Source organism: Natrix helvetica, assembly GCF_964273705.1.
Source record: "Natrix helvetica genome assembly, chromosome: 15".
In the NCBI taxonomy this organism is placed as follows: domain Eukaryota; kingdom Metazoa; phylum Chordata; class Lepidosauria; order Squamata; family Natricidae; genus Natrix; species Natrix helvetica.
In genome coordinates this window covers 3,988,050-4,008,125 of record NC_138565.1, presented here as the reverse complement: position 1 = coordinate 4,008,125, position 20,076 = coordinate 3,988,050, and the positions used below count along the sequence as shown (strand labels likewise).

Sequence of the window (20,076 nt, the reverse complement as noted above, 5' to 3'; positions counted from 1 at the left end):
CCAAGGATATTCCAGCTTCGTTATCCGCCCCCTCCCGCACCCCAAGAATGCAGATTTCTTTCAAGAAGCGTTTGTTTCTACCAAGGAGAGAGAGAGGGAGAGAGAGAGGGAGGGAGGGAGAGAGAGAAAGAGAGAGAGAGAGAAAGAGAGACAGAGAAAGAGAGAGAGAGGAGAGAGAGGGGGAGGGAGGTTCAGTTTAGGGGAAAAGATCCTCCGTTGAGTTATTTACAAGATCATTAGCGGATCGTGACGGGGAAAGGCAGCTCGAGATATTTAATTTGTCCGAGTTTGACGGAAGGGGTGGGGTCTCCCCCTGCAACGTCCCTTCACCATTTCAACTTCTAACCACAAAACCTTTCTTTCAAAGTGGGAGAAGGGGGTGGGTGGGTTCCGATCTATTTATTTATTTATTTAAAGCAATGGGTGGAAATTAAGGAAGGAGAGAAGCAACATAGAACTAAGGAGAAACTTCCTGACAGTGAGAACAATTAATCGGTGGAAGGACTTGCCTCCAGAAGCTGTGAATGCTCCAACACTGGAAGTTTTGAAGAAGATGTTGGATAACCCTTTGTCTGAAGTGGTGTAGGGTTTCCTGCCTAGGCAGGGGGTTGGACTAGAAGACTAGAAGAGTGGGGTTTAGAGAGAGGAGGAGGAACAGGAGGAAGACATGGAGGAGGAGGAGGATTATGGAATCCTTGGTGGTCTCTGAGTTTGGTTGTTTTCTTGCAGACATTTCATGACCCAACTAGGTAACACCATCAGTGCTGGAAGAGAGTGGAGTTTGTGGAAGAGGAGGAGGAGAAGGAAATGGGCTGTGGAGTCCTTGGTGCTCTCTGAGTTTGCTTGCTTTCTTGCAGCTGTTTCATGACCCAAAATAGATAACAACATGTGTTCTCCGCAGTCACACCAAGAAATAAAATGATGGTCCTTTGGGAATATTACTATTATTTGCAGACGTCTGGTTTTGACTTGGCCTTTCTTGTTCCAAGCGCCTTCTGCTTAATGATTATCTTTCTTGCCTCTTCCTTTTTCAAAAGCAAGCGTCCAACAAAGAAGGAAGCATTAAAACCCACCGAGGAAAAAGGGATCGTAGTTAAAACATTCATCAAAACCAGAAAATTCTCCCAAGCTTGAAGGCCCGGCTGATGGATGGTGGAAATAAAATGATGTCAAAGGAGGTTGAACATCCTCGAATCTGTCTCTATCATCTGTACAGCCTCCCTTGCGTTTTCTCTCCAATATTTGTGATCCACTTCTCAGACAGAGGCAGATTCTACTCCTCCGACCAGTCTGTTGGGGGGGGGGGGGTGGTGCCAAGGCGGTGTTATTTTGGTTGGGCTGCGTAGAACGGCAGAGAAGCTGAGTTTGGATGAAGTGGAGAGTTTTGTTTGATCAAATGTAGAAAGAAGAATGGCCACCCAGTAGCAGAAGTGGATTTGGGAGCCCATCATACCTCTTTTGATAGACCTGCTGAGATGTCTTGCTGAAATCTTTCAGCTTTGGGGCAAGTTAGCTGCTTGGATGTGAGTGTCCATCTGTCCACTCAACTGTTCATCCGTCCATCCATCTACCCATTGATCCATCCATCCATCCACTTAAGCATCCATCCATCCATTGATCCATTCAATTCATCTATCCATCCACCCCTCATTGCACCATCCATCCACCTACCCATCCACTCATCCATCTACACATCCCTCCATCCCTACATCCCTCCATCCATCCACTAACCATCCATCCATCACTCAACCATCCATCCATCAATTTATCTATCCATCCATCCACCTACCCATCCACTCATCCATCTACACATCCCTCCATCCATCCATCCATCCATCCTTCCACTAACCATTCATCCATCACTCAACCATCCATTCATCAATTTATCTATCCATCCATCCATCCACCTACCCATCCATCTACACATCCCTCCATCCATCTATCCATCCACTAACCATCCATCCATCCACTAATCATCCATCCATCCATCCACTTAACCATCCATCCACCTACCCATCCACTCATCCATCTACACATCCCTCCATCTCTATCTCTCCACTAAACCAACCAACCATTCATCCATCCATTTTGCCCCGCCTTACAACCTTTCTGGCCACAGTCATTAAACAAATCCCCGCCATTCTTGAATTAGGAACGCGGCTCTTAAGCGAATCGGGCTCCCCCACTGACCGAGCTTGTCAGAAGGTTGTAAAAGGGGTTCAGGTGAGACATGGCGACCGTCATAAGTATGAGCTGGTTGCCAAGCATCCCAATTTGAGTCACATGACCAGAGGGATGCTGCCACAGCCTTCGGTGTGAAAAACGGAAGTCCCTTATCTTCCAGTGCCGCTGTAACTTCAAACGGTCGCTAAACACGAACGGTTGCAATCTGAGGACTACCTGTCTTCTATTTTCCTCTGGTTATTTTTCCTGGGCTAGCCTGACTTTGCTGTAAAACAGCCACGGGGCTGTTTTAGCCCCCAAACCAAATGATGACGACAACACACGGCGATGGGAGGATACGACACCCGATCAATATTGCCCAAGTTCCCTCTTCCTTTTGCAAAAGGGCGGCCTTTTGGAAGAGAGCGGTGGGTGGGAGAAAAGAGCTCAAGCCCACCTCCAGGGTCCTTTTCTTCTCCTTTGTTTCGAGTGGAAGTCTTTATTTTCTTGAGTTTATTCGCCGCGAAGGTTAGAGCTCACCCCTTTCTTCCTGCCGGGCTGGAAATGTCAGGGACGGGCAGAGAGGCCCCGACTTCTCTCGGCCCTTTTGTGATGCGTCCAGCTTGCGGTTGCCAGGCTCTATTCTTTCGGATTCTTCCCTGCTGTTTTGCCTAGGCGAACAAAAAAATCGTCACCCCACCTGGGAGCTCGGGAAAACCTCTGGCGACAAACTTTGGTGGAAAAACCTGGAGGTTTCAGTTATAATGGGTCTTCGGGGAGCTCAACACCCCCTACCACACAACCGTATCAAATTAAATAGAGGCCTGGAGTTTAATAACCCAAGAAAAGATCTCGACGGAGTTTGGAAATAAGTGGCGTGAAAGCAGAGCGGCGGATATTCCCAGTTTGACAGAAAATAGGTGTCAGGGTTCCAAATGGCATCCAAAATTAAATCCGAGTCCGAGGCAAAGTATTGCTCAAAGTTCCAATGTATGAAGACAGCCACGTTGGCACATCTGGGGAAACCCGAATCCGAAAGCTTCCCGGTTTTCCCCATCCAGTTGAAAGTTCAAGATGTTGCCCCCACGCCCGCAAGCCCATCTCATGGTCCAATCTCCCACAGCCATGCTGGCAGCTTCCACCCCATCCAGTTCCGGTCAGACGCAGAAGTGCAAAGATAAAGGATGACCTTGGCTTTCTAGAAAGAATGTTGTTATGGCTACATAGCATCTAACTCCGTACAATCCCCTCCTCCCATTTTCCCACCATAGAAAATGCATAGCAGAATAATATGAAGTGTGGCAGGCCTAAGACCCACAAGAAAAGATGGCTGCAGGCCTGACAACGGGGATTTTTCATCGGGTCCAGATGTGGCTTTGGGGGCAAATGCGGGGAAGGTTTTCAGACTGGGAGGGGAGTTTGGGGGTGGCTGGAAAGATAAGGAGGACCTCCTCATCCTTTCCTTGTGTGTTATTGGCAATAATTGCTCACAATCGTCTCTTGCAATGTTTCCCCCCCCCTCACTCTAGGATGATGGGTTTTGTTGTTGTTGCATTTTTTGGTTGTCATGTGGCCCAATACAGGTAGTCCTCGGGTTACGGCCACATTCGAGCCCCGAATGTCCGTTGTTAAGTGAAGCGACTGTTGAGTGAGCTTTGTCCCATTTTGCTGCTTTTCCTGCTGCGGAGTGGTGAAGGGAGTCACGCGGTTGCGAAGTGATTTCGCTTCTCGGGAGGCCGCAAAATGGGGCCAACCTCACCCTGGGGGCCCTGCGACCATCGTAAGTATGGATCCGTTGCCAAGCGTCTGAATTTTGGTCTCGTGACTGTGGGGATGCTGCAACGACGGTCGCAAGTGCGGAAAATCGGTCGTAACTTAGGTTTTTTTTAACGGCATTGCAACTTTGACTGGTCACTAAATGAATGGCTGTAAGTGGAGGACTCTCCCAACTAAGTTGGGCTCTGCTCACGGGTTTATTTTTGAGATAAACCAAAGTCAACAAAACACAAAGAAAGAATCAAAGGGCAGAAAATAGAAAAGTTATCTTGGCAGCTGTCCAGGGTGCTGAATCAAAGAAGGGAGAAAGGGGAGTGGAGTTTGCAGGAGACCATTCGTTCGCTTCATTGGTTCGTGACTCTCAAAGACTCCTTGCCAGGTTTTGCAGGTATCAGCCTGGCCGCTCTTCAAACCAGAGAAGGTCTGTGTAAATCCTTCCAAGAAAGACTTTGCTGGATGTGAATGAGCAGAATTCACAGCAAATTAATAAAAGGGTTTTTTTGCAGGGACAAGGAGTTTGCTTCATGCTCTTGGGAAGCCTCAGTCAGAACGCAAGCATTAGTTCCCATCAATAGCAACCCAGAAAGTGGGGTGCCTTTCTCCCCAATTTTGGTAGCATAATACAAAGTCCATTCGGAGGCTTCGCGCTGAAGAATTGGGGAATTTGGGATCTTGAGAAATGGCTTGCTCTTCTTAACGCTCTTCCCTGTTTCTCCTTTTTGGAATCTTTTTACGTAAATCAAGTGAAATTTTAAGGGACCATTCGAAATTATTATATATGTGTGTGTATGTGTGTGTATAGATGATAGATAGATAGATAGATAGATAGATAGATAGATAGATATAGATCTAGATAGATATAGATCTAGATATATATAGATATATATGAATGACATCATTAATCACACACACACACACACACACACACACACACACACGTGTGTGTGTATATATATATATAATGACATCATTAATCACGTCCGGAGTGGCAGGATTCTGCAAAAAGTTCGGTGCATCCTCCTGATTTATTTGTCACCGAGTTATTGTTGCAGCAGGAGGGGAAGTTAGCTTATCATCGTTTTATTTTATTTTATTTCTCTCCGAGTTCAAAACTACCCCCCCCCGGTGAACGCAGCGACATGGATACCCAGAAAAACAATCCAAACCAAATAAACTAGTTATAAAAACTTAATAACATTGTCTGCCAAGGTACCCATCGATCTCTTATAATCAAGGCAGAGGGGTAACGTTTGGCAATATTTCTTACACACATCGCACACATGTCTTGTGACAAACCCCAAATAAACAAGAGGCTGATTATCCTGGGAAATGTGGGTAAAATAAACACAATTTATCTTTGACAAATGTCTCTGAATACTAAATCACAGTCTGTGGATTCCGTATTACTTTCCAGACAAAAATTGCACCTGTTTAGCCGTTTAGCACGTGTTAGAAATTTCAGAGAGCCAGTTCGGTCCAGCATGGCACCAGGCTAGAAACTGGGCGATGGTGAGTTCTAGTCCCACTTTAAGGCACAAAAGCCAGCTGGGTGACTTTGGGCCGATCACCAGATGATGATTCTAGCCCTACGTTAGACATGAAAGCCGACGGGATGACTGTGGGCCAATCACCAGGAATAGGGCTCCCTAAACAAAGAAATGGATAAGATGGGGACCCAATACCATGTGGGCTGATGAAAATCACTGAATCCTATTGACCTCAATTTATAGTCCCATAGAGGGCAATTTGTATGATCATTTGCCATTCATTTAATACATAGGTAGTCCTCAACCTACGGCCACAATTGAGCCCAGCATTTCTCTTCCTTAAGCAAGACCATTGTTCAGTGAGTTTTGCCCCATTTTACCACCTTCCTTGCCACAGTCGCTAAGCGAATCGCCGCAGCTTTTAAGTCGGTAACACAGTTGCCAAGTGAATACAGCTTCTTCACTGACTCGTAAACGGTTGTAAAAGGGGATCCCATGACCCCAGAACTCTGCAACCATCGTACATATGAGCCAATTGCCGACACTGCAGACGGTCGTAAGTGTGAAAAAACGGTCACGGGTCCCTTTTTTCCAGCCCCGCTTTGTAACTTCCAACTCAACCGACGGTTGTAAGTCAAGGACTACCGAGCACAGGTTAAAAAGAGAGAGAGACTCAAGGAGGGAAAAGGTTTTTAACAGCCCAAACAAAAATCTGCTTCATTAGCCGTAACAGGTTTAAGGCATTTATTGATGAAGGATTATCACTCTGGCTTCTGTTCTCGACTACTTTGCATTATCAAATCTTCTCAAGGCCTGAATTTCGAGAAGGGAGGGAGGGGGAAAACAGAAAAGAAAACCTTGGCTCTAATCCTTTAATTCTCACCCTCCCTCCAGAGTAAAAAAAACTAACTTAGTGTGCTATTCTGGGTTTTTAATGCTAGTTAAGGACCGGGCAGCTTCATACTTCCCCCAAAGGTTTTCCTTTTCATCCGAGAAAAACTTGGCCAAGGTCAAACTTTTCGCATTTTGGGTTCAGCTCTCCCACATTAAGAATCCTGGGGATTTCAGTTCAAACAGGATCACCTCCTTAGGTTAGCAAAACCCAATGTCCTTTCTGTAAACAAGGAGGGCCTCTTTAGAAGCCAAGATGCCTTACCTTCTGGAAGACTTGATAGCTGGACTTCGACCATATATCAAGCTAGGGAAGAAAGAAAAGAAAAGAAAAGAAAAGAATCTGTATTAGCATACTTCTGACAACTCCGGATCCAGTCGTGCTTTGATTAGGCGTTTTGGCGCGTCAAATTATTCTTGACGGGCTCAACAGGGTACAAAGGTAAACCCAACATTGCAGGAAAGTTTGGGCGGAGGAAGACTCAAGAGTTGGTGGTTTAAGCGGGCTTAGATGTCCAGGATGGGATTGCAGGACTGCATGGTGGGCAGTGGTGAAATTCAATTTTCTTTTACTTTAATGGCAGGGGAAGGATACTGCAAAATCTCCATTCCCACCCCACTCTAGGGCCAGCCAGTGATGGCATTTGCCAGTTCTCCAAACTACTCAAAAATTTCTGCTACCGGTTCTCCGATATGGGAATGTCATTCCTTGGTCCTGTAAAATTGAGTTGTGTAAGAACATGGGGAGTGGAAAACTGCCGTTTCCATTAAAAAGAGGCAATCCATATTTTCGTTAAGAGAGACTTGACTTGACTAGACTAGACTGGAATTCCTTATTGGCCAAGTGTGATTGGACACACAAGGATTTTGTCTTTGGTGCAGATGCTCTCAGTGTACATATAAGAAAAGATATATTCGTCAAGAATCACAAGGTACAGCACTTAATGATAGTCATAGGGTACAAATAAGCAATCAGGAAACAATCAATGTCAGTATAACGGTAAGGATACAAGCAATAAAGTTACAGTCCTGTAGTCATAAGTGGGAGGGACGATGAGAAGATTAATAGTAGTGCAGCCTTAGTGAATAGTTTGACAGGGTTTTTTTTAAAAAAAAAAAACCAATTTTTTAAATTGTTTGTTGCATATTTTAACTTCTTTTCCTATTTCCAATTTCAGCCAGATTATTTTCTTTCCATATTTTCCAACTTAAGTTTAATTTCTTCTTAACACATAAGCAATATCATTATTTGCCTCTTCAAGTTAATCAAGTTTAGCATTCCATTTCCATCTATTATTCTATTTTACTATAGATAACAGATATCCTCAAATTTAATTTTATATAATAAACATTTCGCTTAGTTAATAGTTCGACAGGGCTGAGGGAATTTGTTTAGCAGAGTGATGGCGTTCAGAAAAACAGGGACTAGGAAGGAAGAGAAGAATAATAGTAATGCAGACTTAGTGAATATTTTGATAGTGTTGAGGAAATTAGTTGTTTAGCAGAGCGATGGCATTCGGGGGAAAAACTGTCCTTGTGTCTATAGTTGTTCTGGTGTGCAGTGCCCTATAGCGTCGTTTTGAGGGTAGGAGTTGAAACAATTTATGTCCAGGATGCGAGGGGTCTGTAGATACTTTCACAGCCCTCTTTCTGACTCCTGCAGTACGCAGGTCCTCAATGGAAGGCAGGTTGGTAGCCATTGTTTTTTCTGCACTTCTAATTATCCACTGTCCTGTTGGGTTGCAGAGCCAAACCAGACAGTTATGGAGGTGCAGAGGACAGACTCAATCCTTCCTCTGTAGAACAGAATCAGCAGCTCCTTGGGCAGTTTGAGTTTTTTGAGTTGCCGCAGAAAGAACATTCGTTGTTGTGCTTTTGGGATGACGTTTTTGACGCTAGGTGTCCATTTTAGGTCTTGAGATATGGTAGAAAAGCTTAAAGACAGATCCTTCCCCATTAAAACCCAAGGAGGGGCTGGAGCTACAGTCTGTTCCAAATGAAGATCACAAATTTTAGGTAGAACTCACCCAACATTCCTGGGAAAGCCAATTTCCTGACCGTTAAGAACAATTCACCAGTGGAACTGCTTGCCTCCAGATGTTGCGGGTGCTGGAGGTTTTTCAAGAAGACACTGGACAACATGTCGGTCTGAAATGGTCTGGGATCTCCTGCTTGAGGGCTAGAAGACCTCCAAGGTGCTTTGCAACTCTTGTGGATTCTCTTGCCTTCTTTGTAGCAGGAGCTTAAAGGGCCAACTCTCCCTGGTCTTCAGAACTTCCAAAGTTTCTCCTCCTCCTCCAATTCCTTGGTCCAGGATGAAGTCACTCAGGCAGGGCTCTTTGCAAGATTGCCTCAAGTCAGTTGGAACAGATTGTGCTGAGATCCATATGAATATTTAGCAGCCCCAGAACGGTGCTTTATAACAAGGGCATCCTTCAATGCTTTGAAGCATCTTTGTGTCCACAACATAAGTAATTCAGTGACAAGTGACACAGAAAACATTTAGCTGAATTAAGGCAGAATTCTGCCCTGCGGGGAGTAAATAAAATGCCCCACCGCCATTCCCTCTGCTAAATATTACATTTCGATCGGGAGAAAAAGGAGGTGAGGACGGACGTTACGATTTACGAGTTTAAAAAACCAGGGAACAAAAGTTATCCGTTCTGCAAGTTGGATATCTTCAGATTATCATGTCAAGTACCAGAAACCTTTATCTTGATATATGAGATTATGGAGAGGGCGACATAGGAGAATTAAATTAGACGTAGCTAAGTAATTACGTTCAGGGTTTTACCGCCTATTTTTAGTTTCGAGGAAAGATCTGCTCTTTGTTCAGAAAAGTTGGGAGTAAATCAAGAGTAGTCTTTCGTTCATTCCCTCCCCAAAATAGCGGATCGCATGATTAAACCGCTACTACGGATTGATACACGAGGGAAAGGAGCCGTAATAATTTGGAGTCTTGCTGAGCATTTGTCCCAAATAACACTATTTGCATATCAAAGGATATAAAACACGGCACAGAATACAGAGGGTGTATTTGCTATTTTATAAGACGGGAGGGCAAATCTTACTTATTTGTAATATTTATTCTGACCGGAAGGTAATTTAGTTTTACCTGAAGTCACTTGAGACAAACGGCTATAAAATGCAACCACAATTGAGCCCAACAATTCTGTTACAAGCAGGACTAAGTTGTTCAGTGGGCTTCAAAAAGCTGCCCCGGTCTTGGGTGGGTGTGGCCATGCTGGGCGTGGCCTAGTTGGCTTCCTGCACCACATCGGGGCGGGGGGGCGTTTTTGCCCTCCCCAGGCTCCGGAGGCTTTCCTCGAGCCTCCAGGATGTCAGGTTTCCAAAAGATGCCCTAATTGATTCAGGAGCCTCGAGCCAAGTTTCAAAAGAAAACCAGTCATTTATTAGGAGCGCCATTTCGGGAATAACCTATTGCAGTCAGATCTAAACCTCATTTGAATTATGGCTGAACTTTACTCCTGTTCCTTCCCTTCCCTCAGTCTGTGTCATTAATCACATTTTCCAATGAGGTGCACTCCTCCCAATCCTGCTGTAGTAATCTGAGATCCGACTCAAGCCGAAGGTATGGGTGGAATATGCTTCCCCCCCCCTTTCCTCACCATGGCAACTTGGGATTCGAACCGCCGAACTGCCGACTTTTCTGATCGACAAGCTCAGCGTCTTAGCCACTGAGCCTGCGTTAAGTTAGTACGTTTTAAACATTAACAATGAAGTACCTGTTTAAGCTTACAGTTCCATCTGCACAGCATACTCAAAATAAATAAATAAATTCAACGTTTCTCTCACTTATGCAACCCTCTCCCTCCCAGGAAAGGCGCATGGCCTAATTCTTTTCAAATCCCAAATATCTGTGAACAGCTTGCTGTTTTCCACTCCTGTCCAGAAGTATGGCTCAATTAATATTTTAGTTATTGCTATTATTTATTCATCAAACCCTCCCGAACGTGCCTGGCACTTGACAGGTGTACCAGAACAGAGGTCACGGACAAGAACAACAGAGGGGAGAGGGGACGGACAGATGGGAGCGGGGGCAGAGAGAAAACTAGCCACGCAGATGAAGGGGGGGGGGGGCTTCCCCACGGCCCTGTCAAGCCAGCGAGGCCGACCAGCTTAGGAAACGGGACTCCAGAAGGAGAGTAGAATTCTACTTTATCGAGAGGGAAAGAGTAAGAGGTTCTTCCAAGTCTACTGGCGTTTTTATATTCCCTCCGTCTTGTAAGAGCATCGGATCGTCAGGCTGGAAGGGACCTTGGAGGTCTTCTAGTCCAACCTGCCCAAGGAACGATGGTTCTCAGACAAACCGTTGTCCAGTCTTTTCTTAAAAACCTCTAGAGATGATAGATAGATAGAAGACAGAAGATAGATAGATAGATAGATAGATAGATAGATAGATAGATAGATAGATAGATAGGCAGGCAGATGACAGGGTAGAAGGGAGGGATGGAGAGGGAGGGAGAGAGAGAGATTTATATTAGATAGAAAGGTAGATAGATAAGTAAAATCTTTATTGTCATTGTACTTAAATACAATGAAATTGGTATAGATAGATAGATAGATAGATAGATAGATATAGATAGATGATATAGATAGATGATAGATAGATAGATAGATAGATAGATAGATAGATAGATAGATAGATAGATAGATAGATGATAGATAGATAGATAGATGGCGGATATAAGTAGGTAGGTATGGAGGGAGGGAGGGAGGGAGAGAGAGATATATATTAGATAGAAAGGTAGATAGATAAGTATAATCTTTATTGTCATTGCTACTTAAATACAATGAAATTGGTATAGATAGATAGATAGATAGATAGATAGATAGATAGATAGATAGATAGATAGATAGATATAGATGATAGATAGATAGATAGATAGACAGACAGACAGATGATGGAGAGCGAGAGATGGGATAAATGGAGAGATGGAGAGAGAAAGAGGGGGAGGGAGAGGGAGAAATAAAAGATGGATGGATATATATATCCATCTTACATGGGAAAAGACTCGAATACAACAAGACCAGCATACCTACACCTCTCCCTCTCTCTCTCTCTCTCCTCTCTCTCTCTCTCTCTCATCCGCTGCCAGCTCTGCTGGTGGGCCACACCTGGTTACTGGACTTTACCATGGGTAAATCTTAGTTTCTTCAATTTTCTTGAATTGAACGGAACAAGGAGGCACCGTTAAAATGGGTGCTCAACCATCAACATGCAGACGGACAAGGACCAGCATCATTCAATCTGGACAGCTTTTAAGGCTCCCCAAGGTTTAATTAAAGGGGGGGAAAAAAGAAATAGAAAAGAAGAAGGCAAAGCATATGCAGGGCATATAAAGGCTCCATCCTTACACACACACACACACACACAGGTCGAAATGAAGTGGGCGAGCTACATGAAGCAGGGTTGCAGGTCTATTATTCTTCAACTTTTCACTTTCAATCAAGAGACACATTTGTTAACTTGGAGTGGGGAGAAAGCTGCTGAAAAGCACAATTTTCAAGGCCCCTTCCCGCATGCGAATTAAATTGGGGCTCCCTCTCTCACCCTTTCTTTTTCTCTCTCCCTCTTCTTCCCTTTTCCTCTTTCTCTTCCTCTTTCTTTTATATTTCCTCTCTTCCTCTCTCTTTTTCCTCTTTCTTCCTCTCTTCCTTTTTTCTCTCTCTTCCCCTCTTCTCTCTTTTTTCCACTCTCCCTTTTTCTCTCTCCCTTTCTCCCTCTCTCTTCCTCTCTCACCCTCTCCCTATTTCTCTCTTTTCTCTCTTTTCCTTTCTTCCCCCTCTTTTTCTCTTCCGCTCTCTCACCCTCTCCCTTTCTTTCTCTTTTTTCTCTCTTCCCTCTTTCTCTTTTCTCTCTCCCACTTCCTCTTTCTTCCCCCTCTCCCTTACTTTCTATCTCTCTTCTTCTTTCTCTCACCCTCTCCATTTCTTTTTTCTCTCTCTCTTCCCCTTTCTCCTCTCTCTTCCTTTCTTCCCCCACTCTCCCTTACTCTTTTCTATCACTCTCACCTTCTCCCTCTTTTTCTTTTTTTCTCTCTCTCTTCCCCTTCTTTCCCTTCTCTCTCTCTCCCTCTTTCTCTCTCTTCCTCTCTTTCTTCCCCCCTCTCACTCTTTCTATCTCTCTCATCCTCTCCCTCCTTCTTTCTCTTTCTCTCTCTCCCCCCCCCTTTCTCTTTTCTCCCTCTTTCTCTCTCTTCCTCTTCCACACTCCGCTCTCCCTGACACCCTTCCCTGGCGCAAGCAACCAGGGGCCGCTCTCTGAAGGTCGCCCGAACAATTTCAAAGGCGATCACCAATCAAAATGTTCCCTGCATCTCATATCAAACAGAGCCGGTGCCAACACTTATTAGAGGAATCCGATTCGGCAGCCCCCCCTTCCTTCCCCGCCCCCCCTTCCCTTCACCCAAACACAACATACAGCTCGGCTTTGAAGTGGAAAGAATACGGGGATCAGAAATTACTTGGGAGACAGCTCTGCCTACCTTTGAAGCTCTCGCTTTGATACGGCGAGGCCTTCTCCCCACTCCTCGACGCTGCTGCGAGGCACAAAAGCTTCCCCTGCTTATTGATACACGCGGTAATTAACGAAGGCAGAGCATTAACATAAACCCAGGTGGGCTAACAATCTGCCAGTCCTACCTGGTGCAAACCGGGATGTGTGTCGGGGGGCCAGGCATTAACCAGGCTTGGCGATCTCTACTTTCCACCCAGAGTCGCCGCGCGGCAGGCGGGACAGACCGCGAACAAATTTAATAAATGAAGGAATCGAATGAAATCTTGAGCTTGCTTGCCAAGTTACGGGGAGCCTCCGGATAGAAGGGGGTTTAGAAGCCGGCGGAGTGTGGAAGGGGTGGGGGGAAAGCCACGGTGAGTGGGTGGGTGGGTGGGTGGGTGGGTGGCCAGGATAGGAACCAACTGGAGATGTCTCAAGGTTGCTGATGTTTGGGATGCTGCCAAAAGGGGAAATAAAGGAAGCCCATGGGATGCCTTTTGGGGAAAAGGTTTGGAAATGACAGAAGAGAATCACTGTAAGGTGGGCTTGTCATTGTAGGCTTCTGTTATGCTCTCTCAGCTTCGGAGGGTTGTTCTGAGCCATGGCGCTTCATGCAGACCCAACGAGGTAGCATTATCCTTGGCAGAAGGGAGAGGAGTTTGGGGGGGGGGAGGGAGGAGGAGGAGGAGGAGGAAGAGAAGGGGAGGAGGAAGAGGAGGAGGAGGAGGAAGAGGAGAATGACTGTGGGGTCCTTGGTGCTCTCTGAGCTTGGTGGTTTTCTTGCAGACGTTTCATGACCCAACTAGGGAACATCATCAGAGCTAGAAGAGAGTGGGATTTAGAGAGAGGAGGAGGGGAAGACATGGAGGAGGAGGAGGAGGAGGAGGAGGAGGAGGAGGAGGAGGAGGATGACGACTGCGGAGTCCTTGGTGGTCTCTGAGCTTGGTGGTTTTCTTGCAGACGTTTCATGACCCAACTAGGTAACATCATCAGAGCTAGAAGAGAGTGGGATTTAGAGAGAGGAGGAGGGGAAGACATGGAGGAGGAGGAGGAGGAGGAGGAGGAGGAGGAGGAGGAGGAGGAGGAGGAGGAGGACGACTGTGGAGTCCTTGGTGGTCTCTGAGCTTGGTGGTTTTCTTGCAGACGTTTCATGACCCAACTAGGTAACATCATCAGAGCTAGAAGAGAGTGGGATTTAGAGAGAGGAGGAGGGGAAGACATGGAGGAGGAGGAGGAGGAGGAGGAGGAGGAGGAGGAGGAGGAGGAGGAGGAGGAGGAGGAGGAGGAGGAGGACGATGACTATGGGCTCCTTGGTGCTCTCTGAGCTTGGTTGTTTTCTTGCAGACGTTCCATGACCCAACTAGGTAACATCATCAGTGCTAGGAGGGAGTGAGATTTATTGAGAGGAGTGGGAAGAAGGAGAACTACGAGGTCCTTAGTGCTCTCCGAGCTTGGTTTTTTTTCCTTGCAGACGTTTCATGACCCAACTAGGTAACATCACCAGTGCTATAAGGAAGTGGGATTTGTGGAGAGGAGGAGAACAGTGTTTCATTACCAAACTAGGTAACATCAACAGTGTGCTGATTCTGCTCCTAGTTTGGTAATGAAACGTCTGCAAAACAACCAAACTCAGAGTGCACTAAGGACCCCACAGTCGTCCTCCCTCTCTCTGTCCTCCTTTATGCAGACCGCACTCGCTTGTAGCACTGATGATGTTACCTAGCTGGGTCATGAAATGTCTGCGAGAAAACCACCCAGCTCAGAGCTTCTGTATATAAAGAGGGAACTCATAGGTCACTTTTTTTCATTTCCACTTGAGATGCAAAAGCGATGCTTACCTTCCCATCGTCCGTGTAGACATTTTCATGGAAACCTTTGACAATTGTCCGGTCGATGAAGAGGCTTCTCATCACCACGATAACTTTTAATACCTTTCCCAAAGTTACCTTCAGGAGGGGGGGGAAAAAACAAACAGAAAAAGGGAATTGAATGCAGAGAATGAAGCAGAGTATCCAATAGAGGGAGTCCTCAACTTACGACTGCGGTTAGGACCCGAATTCCTGCTTACCGGCGCAAGGCCGTTGTTAAGCGGACCATTGCGATGGTGAAGTGAACCCCACGGTCAGGAAGTGAATCCAAATCCCCCCCCCGACTTCACTTCCCAGGAAGCTAGCTGGGAAAGTCGCTAAACGGTCGTTAAGTAAGTCAGGCTCCCCCCTTTTGGCTTTGCAGGTCGCAAAAGGGGGGAAATCACCTGACACTCACCCCCCCACTCCCCGGGATGCTGTAACTGTTCTACGCCTATTGCCAAGTGTCCAGTATTGATCCCGTAACTATGAGGATGTTGCTTCGGCTTTGAAACGGAGATGAGAACTGCCCCCTAGAGTCGAGAACGACTAGCACAGATGTGTGAGGGGTCGTTTGGGGCTCCGTTACGGTCTTTAAGTCAAGGGCTGCCTGCGTAACGGAGACCCCCTCACCACTAGCAAGGCGTATAAGGGGTGGGAGGGTGCCAGATCCACTCGAGAAACACGTAGCTTTGTCCTCGCTTTGAAGAGGGCCTCCTTGATTAAAAAAACGGGATTGCTTTCTGGAGTCTGGATTTAAAAGCTGGCGAGAACTTCCGCCCCGTACGTGAAGACCTGCCAAAACAAATTAGGCACGGCGGGGGCTCACTTCGTCTCGTCGACTCTTGCTTAAATCCCGCACAACAGGTGTGGCCACACGAAAAGCTTCCAACTTCGCAGCAAGGTTGCGTCGACCCTGGAAAAACCAGCAGCTGTTGGTGCGACGGAGGAAGCCAAGAGAATCGGGAGGCGGTTTGAACGAGATGATCGTAACGGCCAGATCCAGAAAGCAAGCCAAAGAACGAAAGTGGAGTGGTGGTGTAATGGGAGTGACGCACTGCAGGCGGTCCATGATGTCCAGTCGTACAGATAGTCCTCGGCTTATGACCAGGTTGAGCCCCAAATTTCTGTTGCTAAGTGAGATGGTTGTTCGGTTAGTTGGGCCCCCCAGTTTTACGGCCTTGTTTAGTGCATTGTTAAGTTAGTGAGTAACTTGTTAAGTGACTTCGGCTTCCTCCGGCGATGGGAGAGGAAGATGATGATGATGGAGGGGGAGGAGGAGGAGAAGGAGATGGAGGGGAGGGAAAGGAGGAGTAGGTGTTAATGGAGAGAAAGAAGACAAGGGAGAGAAAGGAAGAAACATGGGTGAGGAAGAGAAGAGGATGGAGAGATAAGAAAAGGAGGTGATGGAGAGAAAGCAGGAGGCGGCGATGAACAGAAAGGAGGAGGGGATGGAGAGAAATGAGTAGGAGGGGATGGGGAGAAGAGAATGGTGAGAAAGGAGAAGATGATAATGGAGAGGAAAGAGAAGGAGAGAAAGGAGAAGGCAATGGCAAGAAAGGAGAAGATGATGGAGAGAAGGGGATGGAGAGAAAGGAGATGATGATGATAGGGAGGAAAGAGAAGGAGAGAAAGGAGAAGGCAATGACAAGAAAGGAGAAGGAGGGGATGGAGAGAAGGGGATGGAGAGAAAGGAGGAGATGTAGGCGCTCCCTCTTTCCATCCTTCTCCTCCTCCTTCATCCATCCCAAAGCGAAGGCAATTTATAACCAGAATAGCAAGATTTAGCCGGCTGATTAGCACGTTCTCAAACTTTTTTCCTGCAGGAAAAGGACAACCCGGTGTTAAAACACAGGTATTAAAAATGGAAGCGCTTACATAAATCGCAACTGACAGAGTGCCTTTTTTATTAGAAAGAAAAGAAAAAAGAGATGTTTTAGCAGCTCTCTAGCAAAGGTGAGGAATGCTGCTTTTAAGCAGAGGCAGGAGATGACAGCCACTGCTTGTCCGACTTCCGCACCTGACATCCTCACCAAGCCTTCCATCAGAGAACCTGAGTCTTTTCATGATTAAAAAATGCCTCCACATTCTCCTCCGACACGGTCACCGAGATATTTGCTTCTGTCTGTCTGTCTGTCCATCTATCCATCCATATCTATCTATCATCTATCTATCTATCTATCTATCTATCTATCTATCTATCTATCATCTATCTATCTATCTATCTATCTATCCATCCACCCATATCTATCTATCTATATCCATCCATCCATCCATATCTATCTCTATTCATCCATCCATCCATCCATCCATCCATCCATCCATCCATCCATCCATCCATATCTATCTCTATCCATCCATCCATCCATCTCTATCTATCATCTATCTATCTATCATCTATCTATCTATCTATCTATCTATCATCTATCATCTATCTATCATCTATCTATCTATCCATCCATCCATATCTATCTATCTATATCCATCCATCCATCCATCCATCCATCCATCCATCCATCCATCCATATCTATCTCTATCCATCCATCCATCCATCCATACCTATCTATCTCTATCCATCCATCCATGCATCCATGCATCCATGCATCCATGCATCCATCCATGCATCCATCCATCTATCCTGACTGTAAATCGCTTAGCACTGTGAAGTGGTATAAATCAGAGGCCCCCTCATTAAATTTCAATTATTTTCTATCGATACGCTGATAGACACAATACTTGGCTTTTTAATATGTCGCCTGTAGGATACGTTCCAAGTCGACCTTGATGTAATTTTTTTTTAAAAAAAATTCAAATCAATACATCTGCTAGCTCGCTCTAAAATTCAATTAATACGAACTGAGGAGGGCAAATGCCCCAGGTTTCTTGGAGCCGAAAACGGAACGGCGGTACGTTAAGCCAACATGCAACCTTCTATATTCTGCGACATTCCTAGCTTGTTTTTAAATACCGTCGCTTGCTGGCCAGATCCAAAGCTCTTGGATGGTTTTAGCGGACAAAAGGGGATCACTTCGGTCTTATCCTTAAATACTTGCTGACATAATAATAATAATAATAATAATAATAATAATAATAATAATAATAATAATAATAATAATACAAAAACAAAAAAACAAAGACAAAAATAAATTGGCATCGCGAAAATTCCCCAAAGGATGTGGAATTTGGGGAAAAAAAGAATAGATCTTTTCTATTCTGCACTGTCATTTGAGTTAATGAGATCGGAATTGCCTGGTATGAATACTGATAAGTACAATGATATAAAAGACACAATCAAGACAGACTGGGGGAAAAAACCACCACACATTTTTTATAGTTTTATAGCCCCCAACATTAACTTTTTTAAAACGAGGATCTCATATTTAGACACAGAAATGGAAAGCAATTCATGCTTCTTTTTCAGGAAGTTAGATCTGTTGCTTTCCCTGTTTGATTGTGTGTTATTAAGTCGGGATTAGCTCTGAGCAACTACGTACGTAAATCTATTCCCAACTTGATAATTTTCATGTTGCATTCATCACCACTAAAATTGGGTTTCATCCACCATGCGGTTGGCCATCCTCATTTTTTCTTTCCTTCTTTCTCTTTTCAAAAATAAAACTTAAAAAAAGAATCATATTATGAATAGCTGTCTCGATATTCCTCTCCTTCACCAGGACTCTTCAAGGTTCGACAAAGTGCTTATTTAACTGTAAGAGAGAAATACGTCGCCATAATACAATTCTCGAATTCTTACTGCTGCTTTCAATTGATGGGGAAAGTAATTTTGCATGTCATTTAAATTCCATTTAGTAAACAAGTTGGAAAAACAGCCCGCCTTGTTAATTTCACGTGATGAATAAGGATGGCTGGTTTTTTCCAATAGCTGAAAGTTGTTGAATTAAAGATAGTTGATTAACGGGAGGGTAAACCAATGTAAAATGGGACGCGGTGGCTCAGTGGCTGAGACACTGAGCTTGTCAATCAGAAAGGTGGGCAGTTCGGCGGTTCGAATCCCTAGCGCCGCGTAACGGAGTGAGCTCCCGTGACTTGTCCCAGCTTCTGCCAATTCGAGCAGTTCGAAAGCACGTAAAAAATGCAAGTAGAAAAATAGGAACCACCTTTGGTGGGAAGGGAACAGCGTTCCATGCGCCTTTGGCGTTGAGTCATGCCGGCCACATGACCACGGAGACGTCTTCGGACAGCGCTGGCTCTTCGGCTTTGAAACGGAGATGAGCACTGCCCCCTAGAGTCGGGAAGGACTAGCACGACTACATTTAATGAGAAGCCAGAGTCACTTAAGAAATGTGTTCCTTGCTTAGTATCACTTTATAAGGCCTTGGAAAGGCCACACTTGGAATACGGCATCCAGTTTTGGATGTAAAAAAGATGTTGAGACTCTAGAAAGAGTGCAGAGAAGAGCAACAAAGAGGATTAGGGGACTGGAGGCTAAAACATAGGAAGAACGGTTGCAGGAATTGGGTATGTCTACTTTGATGAAAAGAAGGACTAGGGGAGACATGATAGCAGTCTTCCAATATCTCAGGGGCTGCCCCAAAGAAGAGGGAGTCAAGCTATTCTCCAAAGCACCTGAAGGGAGGACAAGAAGCAATGGATGGAAACTCATCAAGGAGAGAAGCAATGTAGAACTAAGGAGAAATTTCCTGACAGTGAGAACAATTAATCGGTGGAACAGAAGTTGCCTCCAGAAGTGGTGAATGCCCCAACACTTTTAAGTCTTTAAGAAGATGTTGGATAGCCATTTGTCTGGAATGGTATAGGGTTTCCTGCCTAGGCAGGGGGTTGGTCTAGAAGACCTCCAAGGTCCCTTCCAACTCTGTTATTCTATTCTAAATCTTGCAAAAGCATCTGAGCTGCCAATTTTCGTTCATTTCCCCCCCCCTCCTTTTCTGCTATGTCCTCTTAATTGGCTGAAAATCCTATTTGTGCAATCAAACAGCGGGGATAAAAACTAGCCTCTTTCTTCCGAGTTATTTCTCTAATCGTTCTCCCTCCTCCTTCCTCAGTCCCTGCTACCAGCCTTACGCTATCCCGTTTTATCAAGACCCCCTTCTCTTTCCTAATGAAGCCTATTTGTAAATAGCAGGATAGGCTGCAATTAAGCCATTAGCGGCTAAACAAACAAACAATGCTAATTAGGCCCTTCTACGAGGGGTTTCTTTCTTCCCTTTTTTTTGGGGGGGGGGTGTTGGGGTAGGGCGGGGAAATGTGGAGAGGCTGAAATTTACCTTTCATTAATCTGGCTTAATTGCCTGCTGGAAAGTCAACATCAATCAAGAGCTCGGAGTGATTTTCCGTGATATTAAAAACCAGGTGATGAGTTCTCACGTGGCCACTCCCCCCCCCACCGTCCCCCTTTGGCAATCGGCTGCA

At 45.3% G+C, this 20,076-nt stretch overlaps 1 protein-coding gene across 2 annotated transcripts in view; it reads right to left on the bottom strand.

Moving 5' to 3' along the window:
* The window catches only part of MED27 (mediator complex subunit 27), a 75,631-nt gene that overhangs the window by 3,768 nt on the left and 51,787 nt on the right, over positions 1–20,076 (bottom strand). The window contains exons 5-6 of one of the 2 annotated variants that reach the window (XM_081967314.1): positions 14,676–14,783; positions 6,583–6,624 (exon numbers count right to left, since the gene is read on the bottom strand). In XM_081967314.1, the coding sequence (XP_081823440.1) occupies positions 6,583–6,624; positions 14,676–14,783 (150 nt within the window). Of the gene's footprint in view, positions 1–6,582; positions 6,625–14,675; positions 14,784–17,416; positions 17,738–20,076 lie in introns of those variants that run through there. The other variant, XM_081967315.1, reaches the window with a different exon arrangement.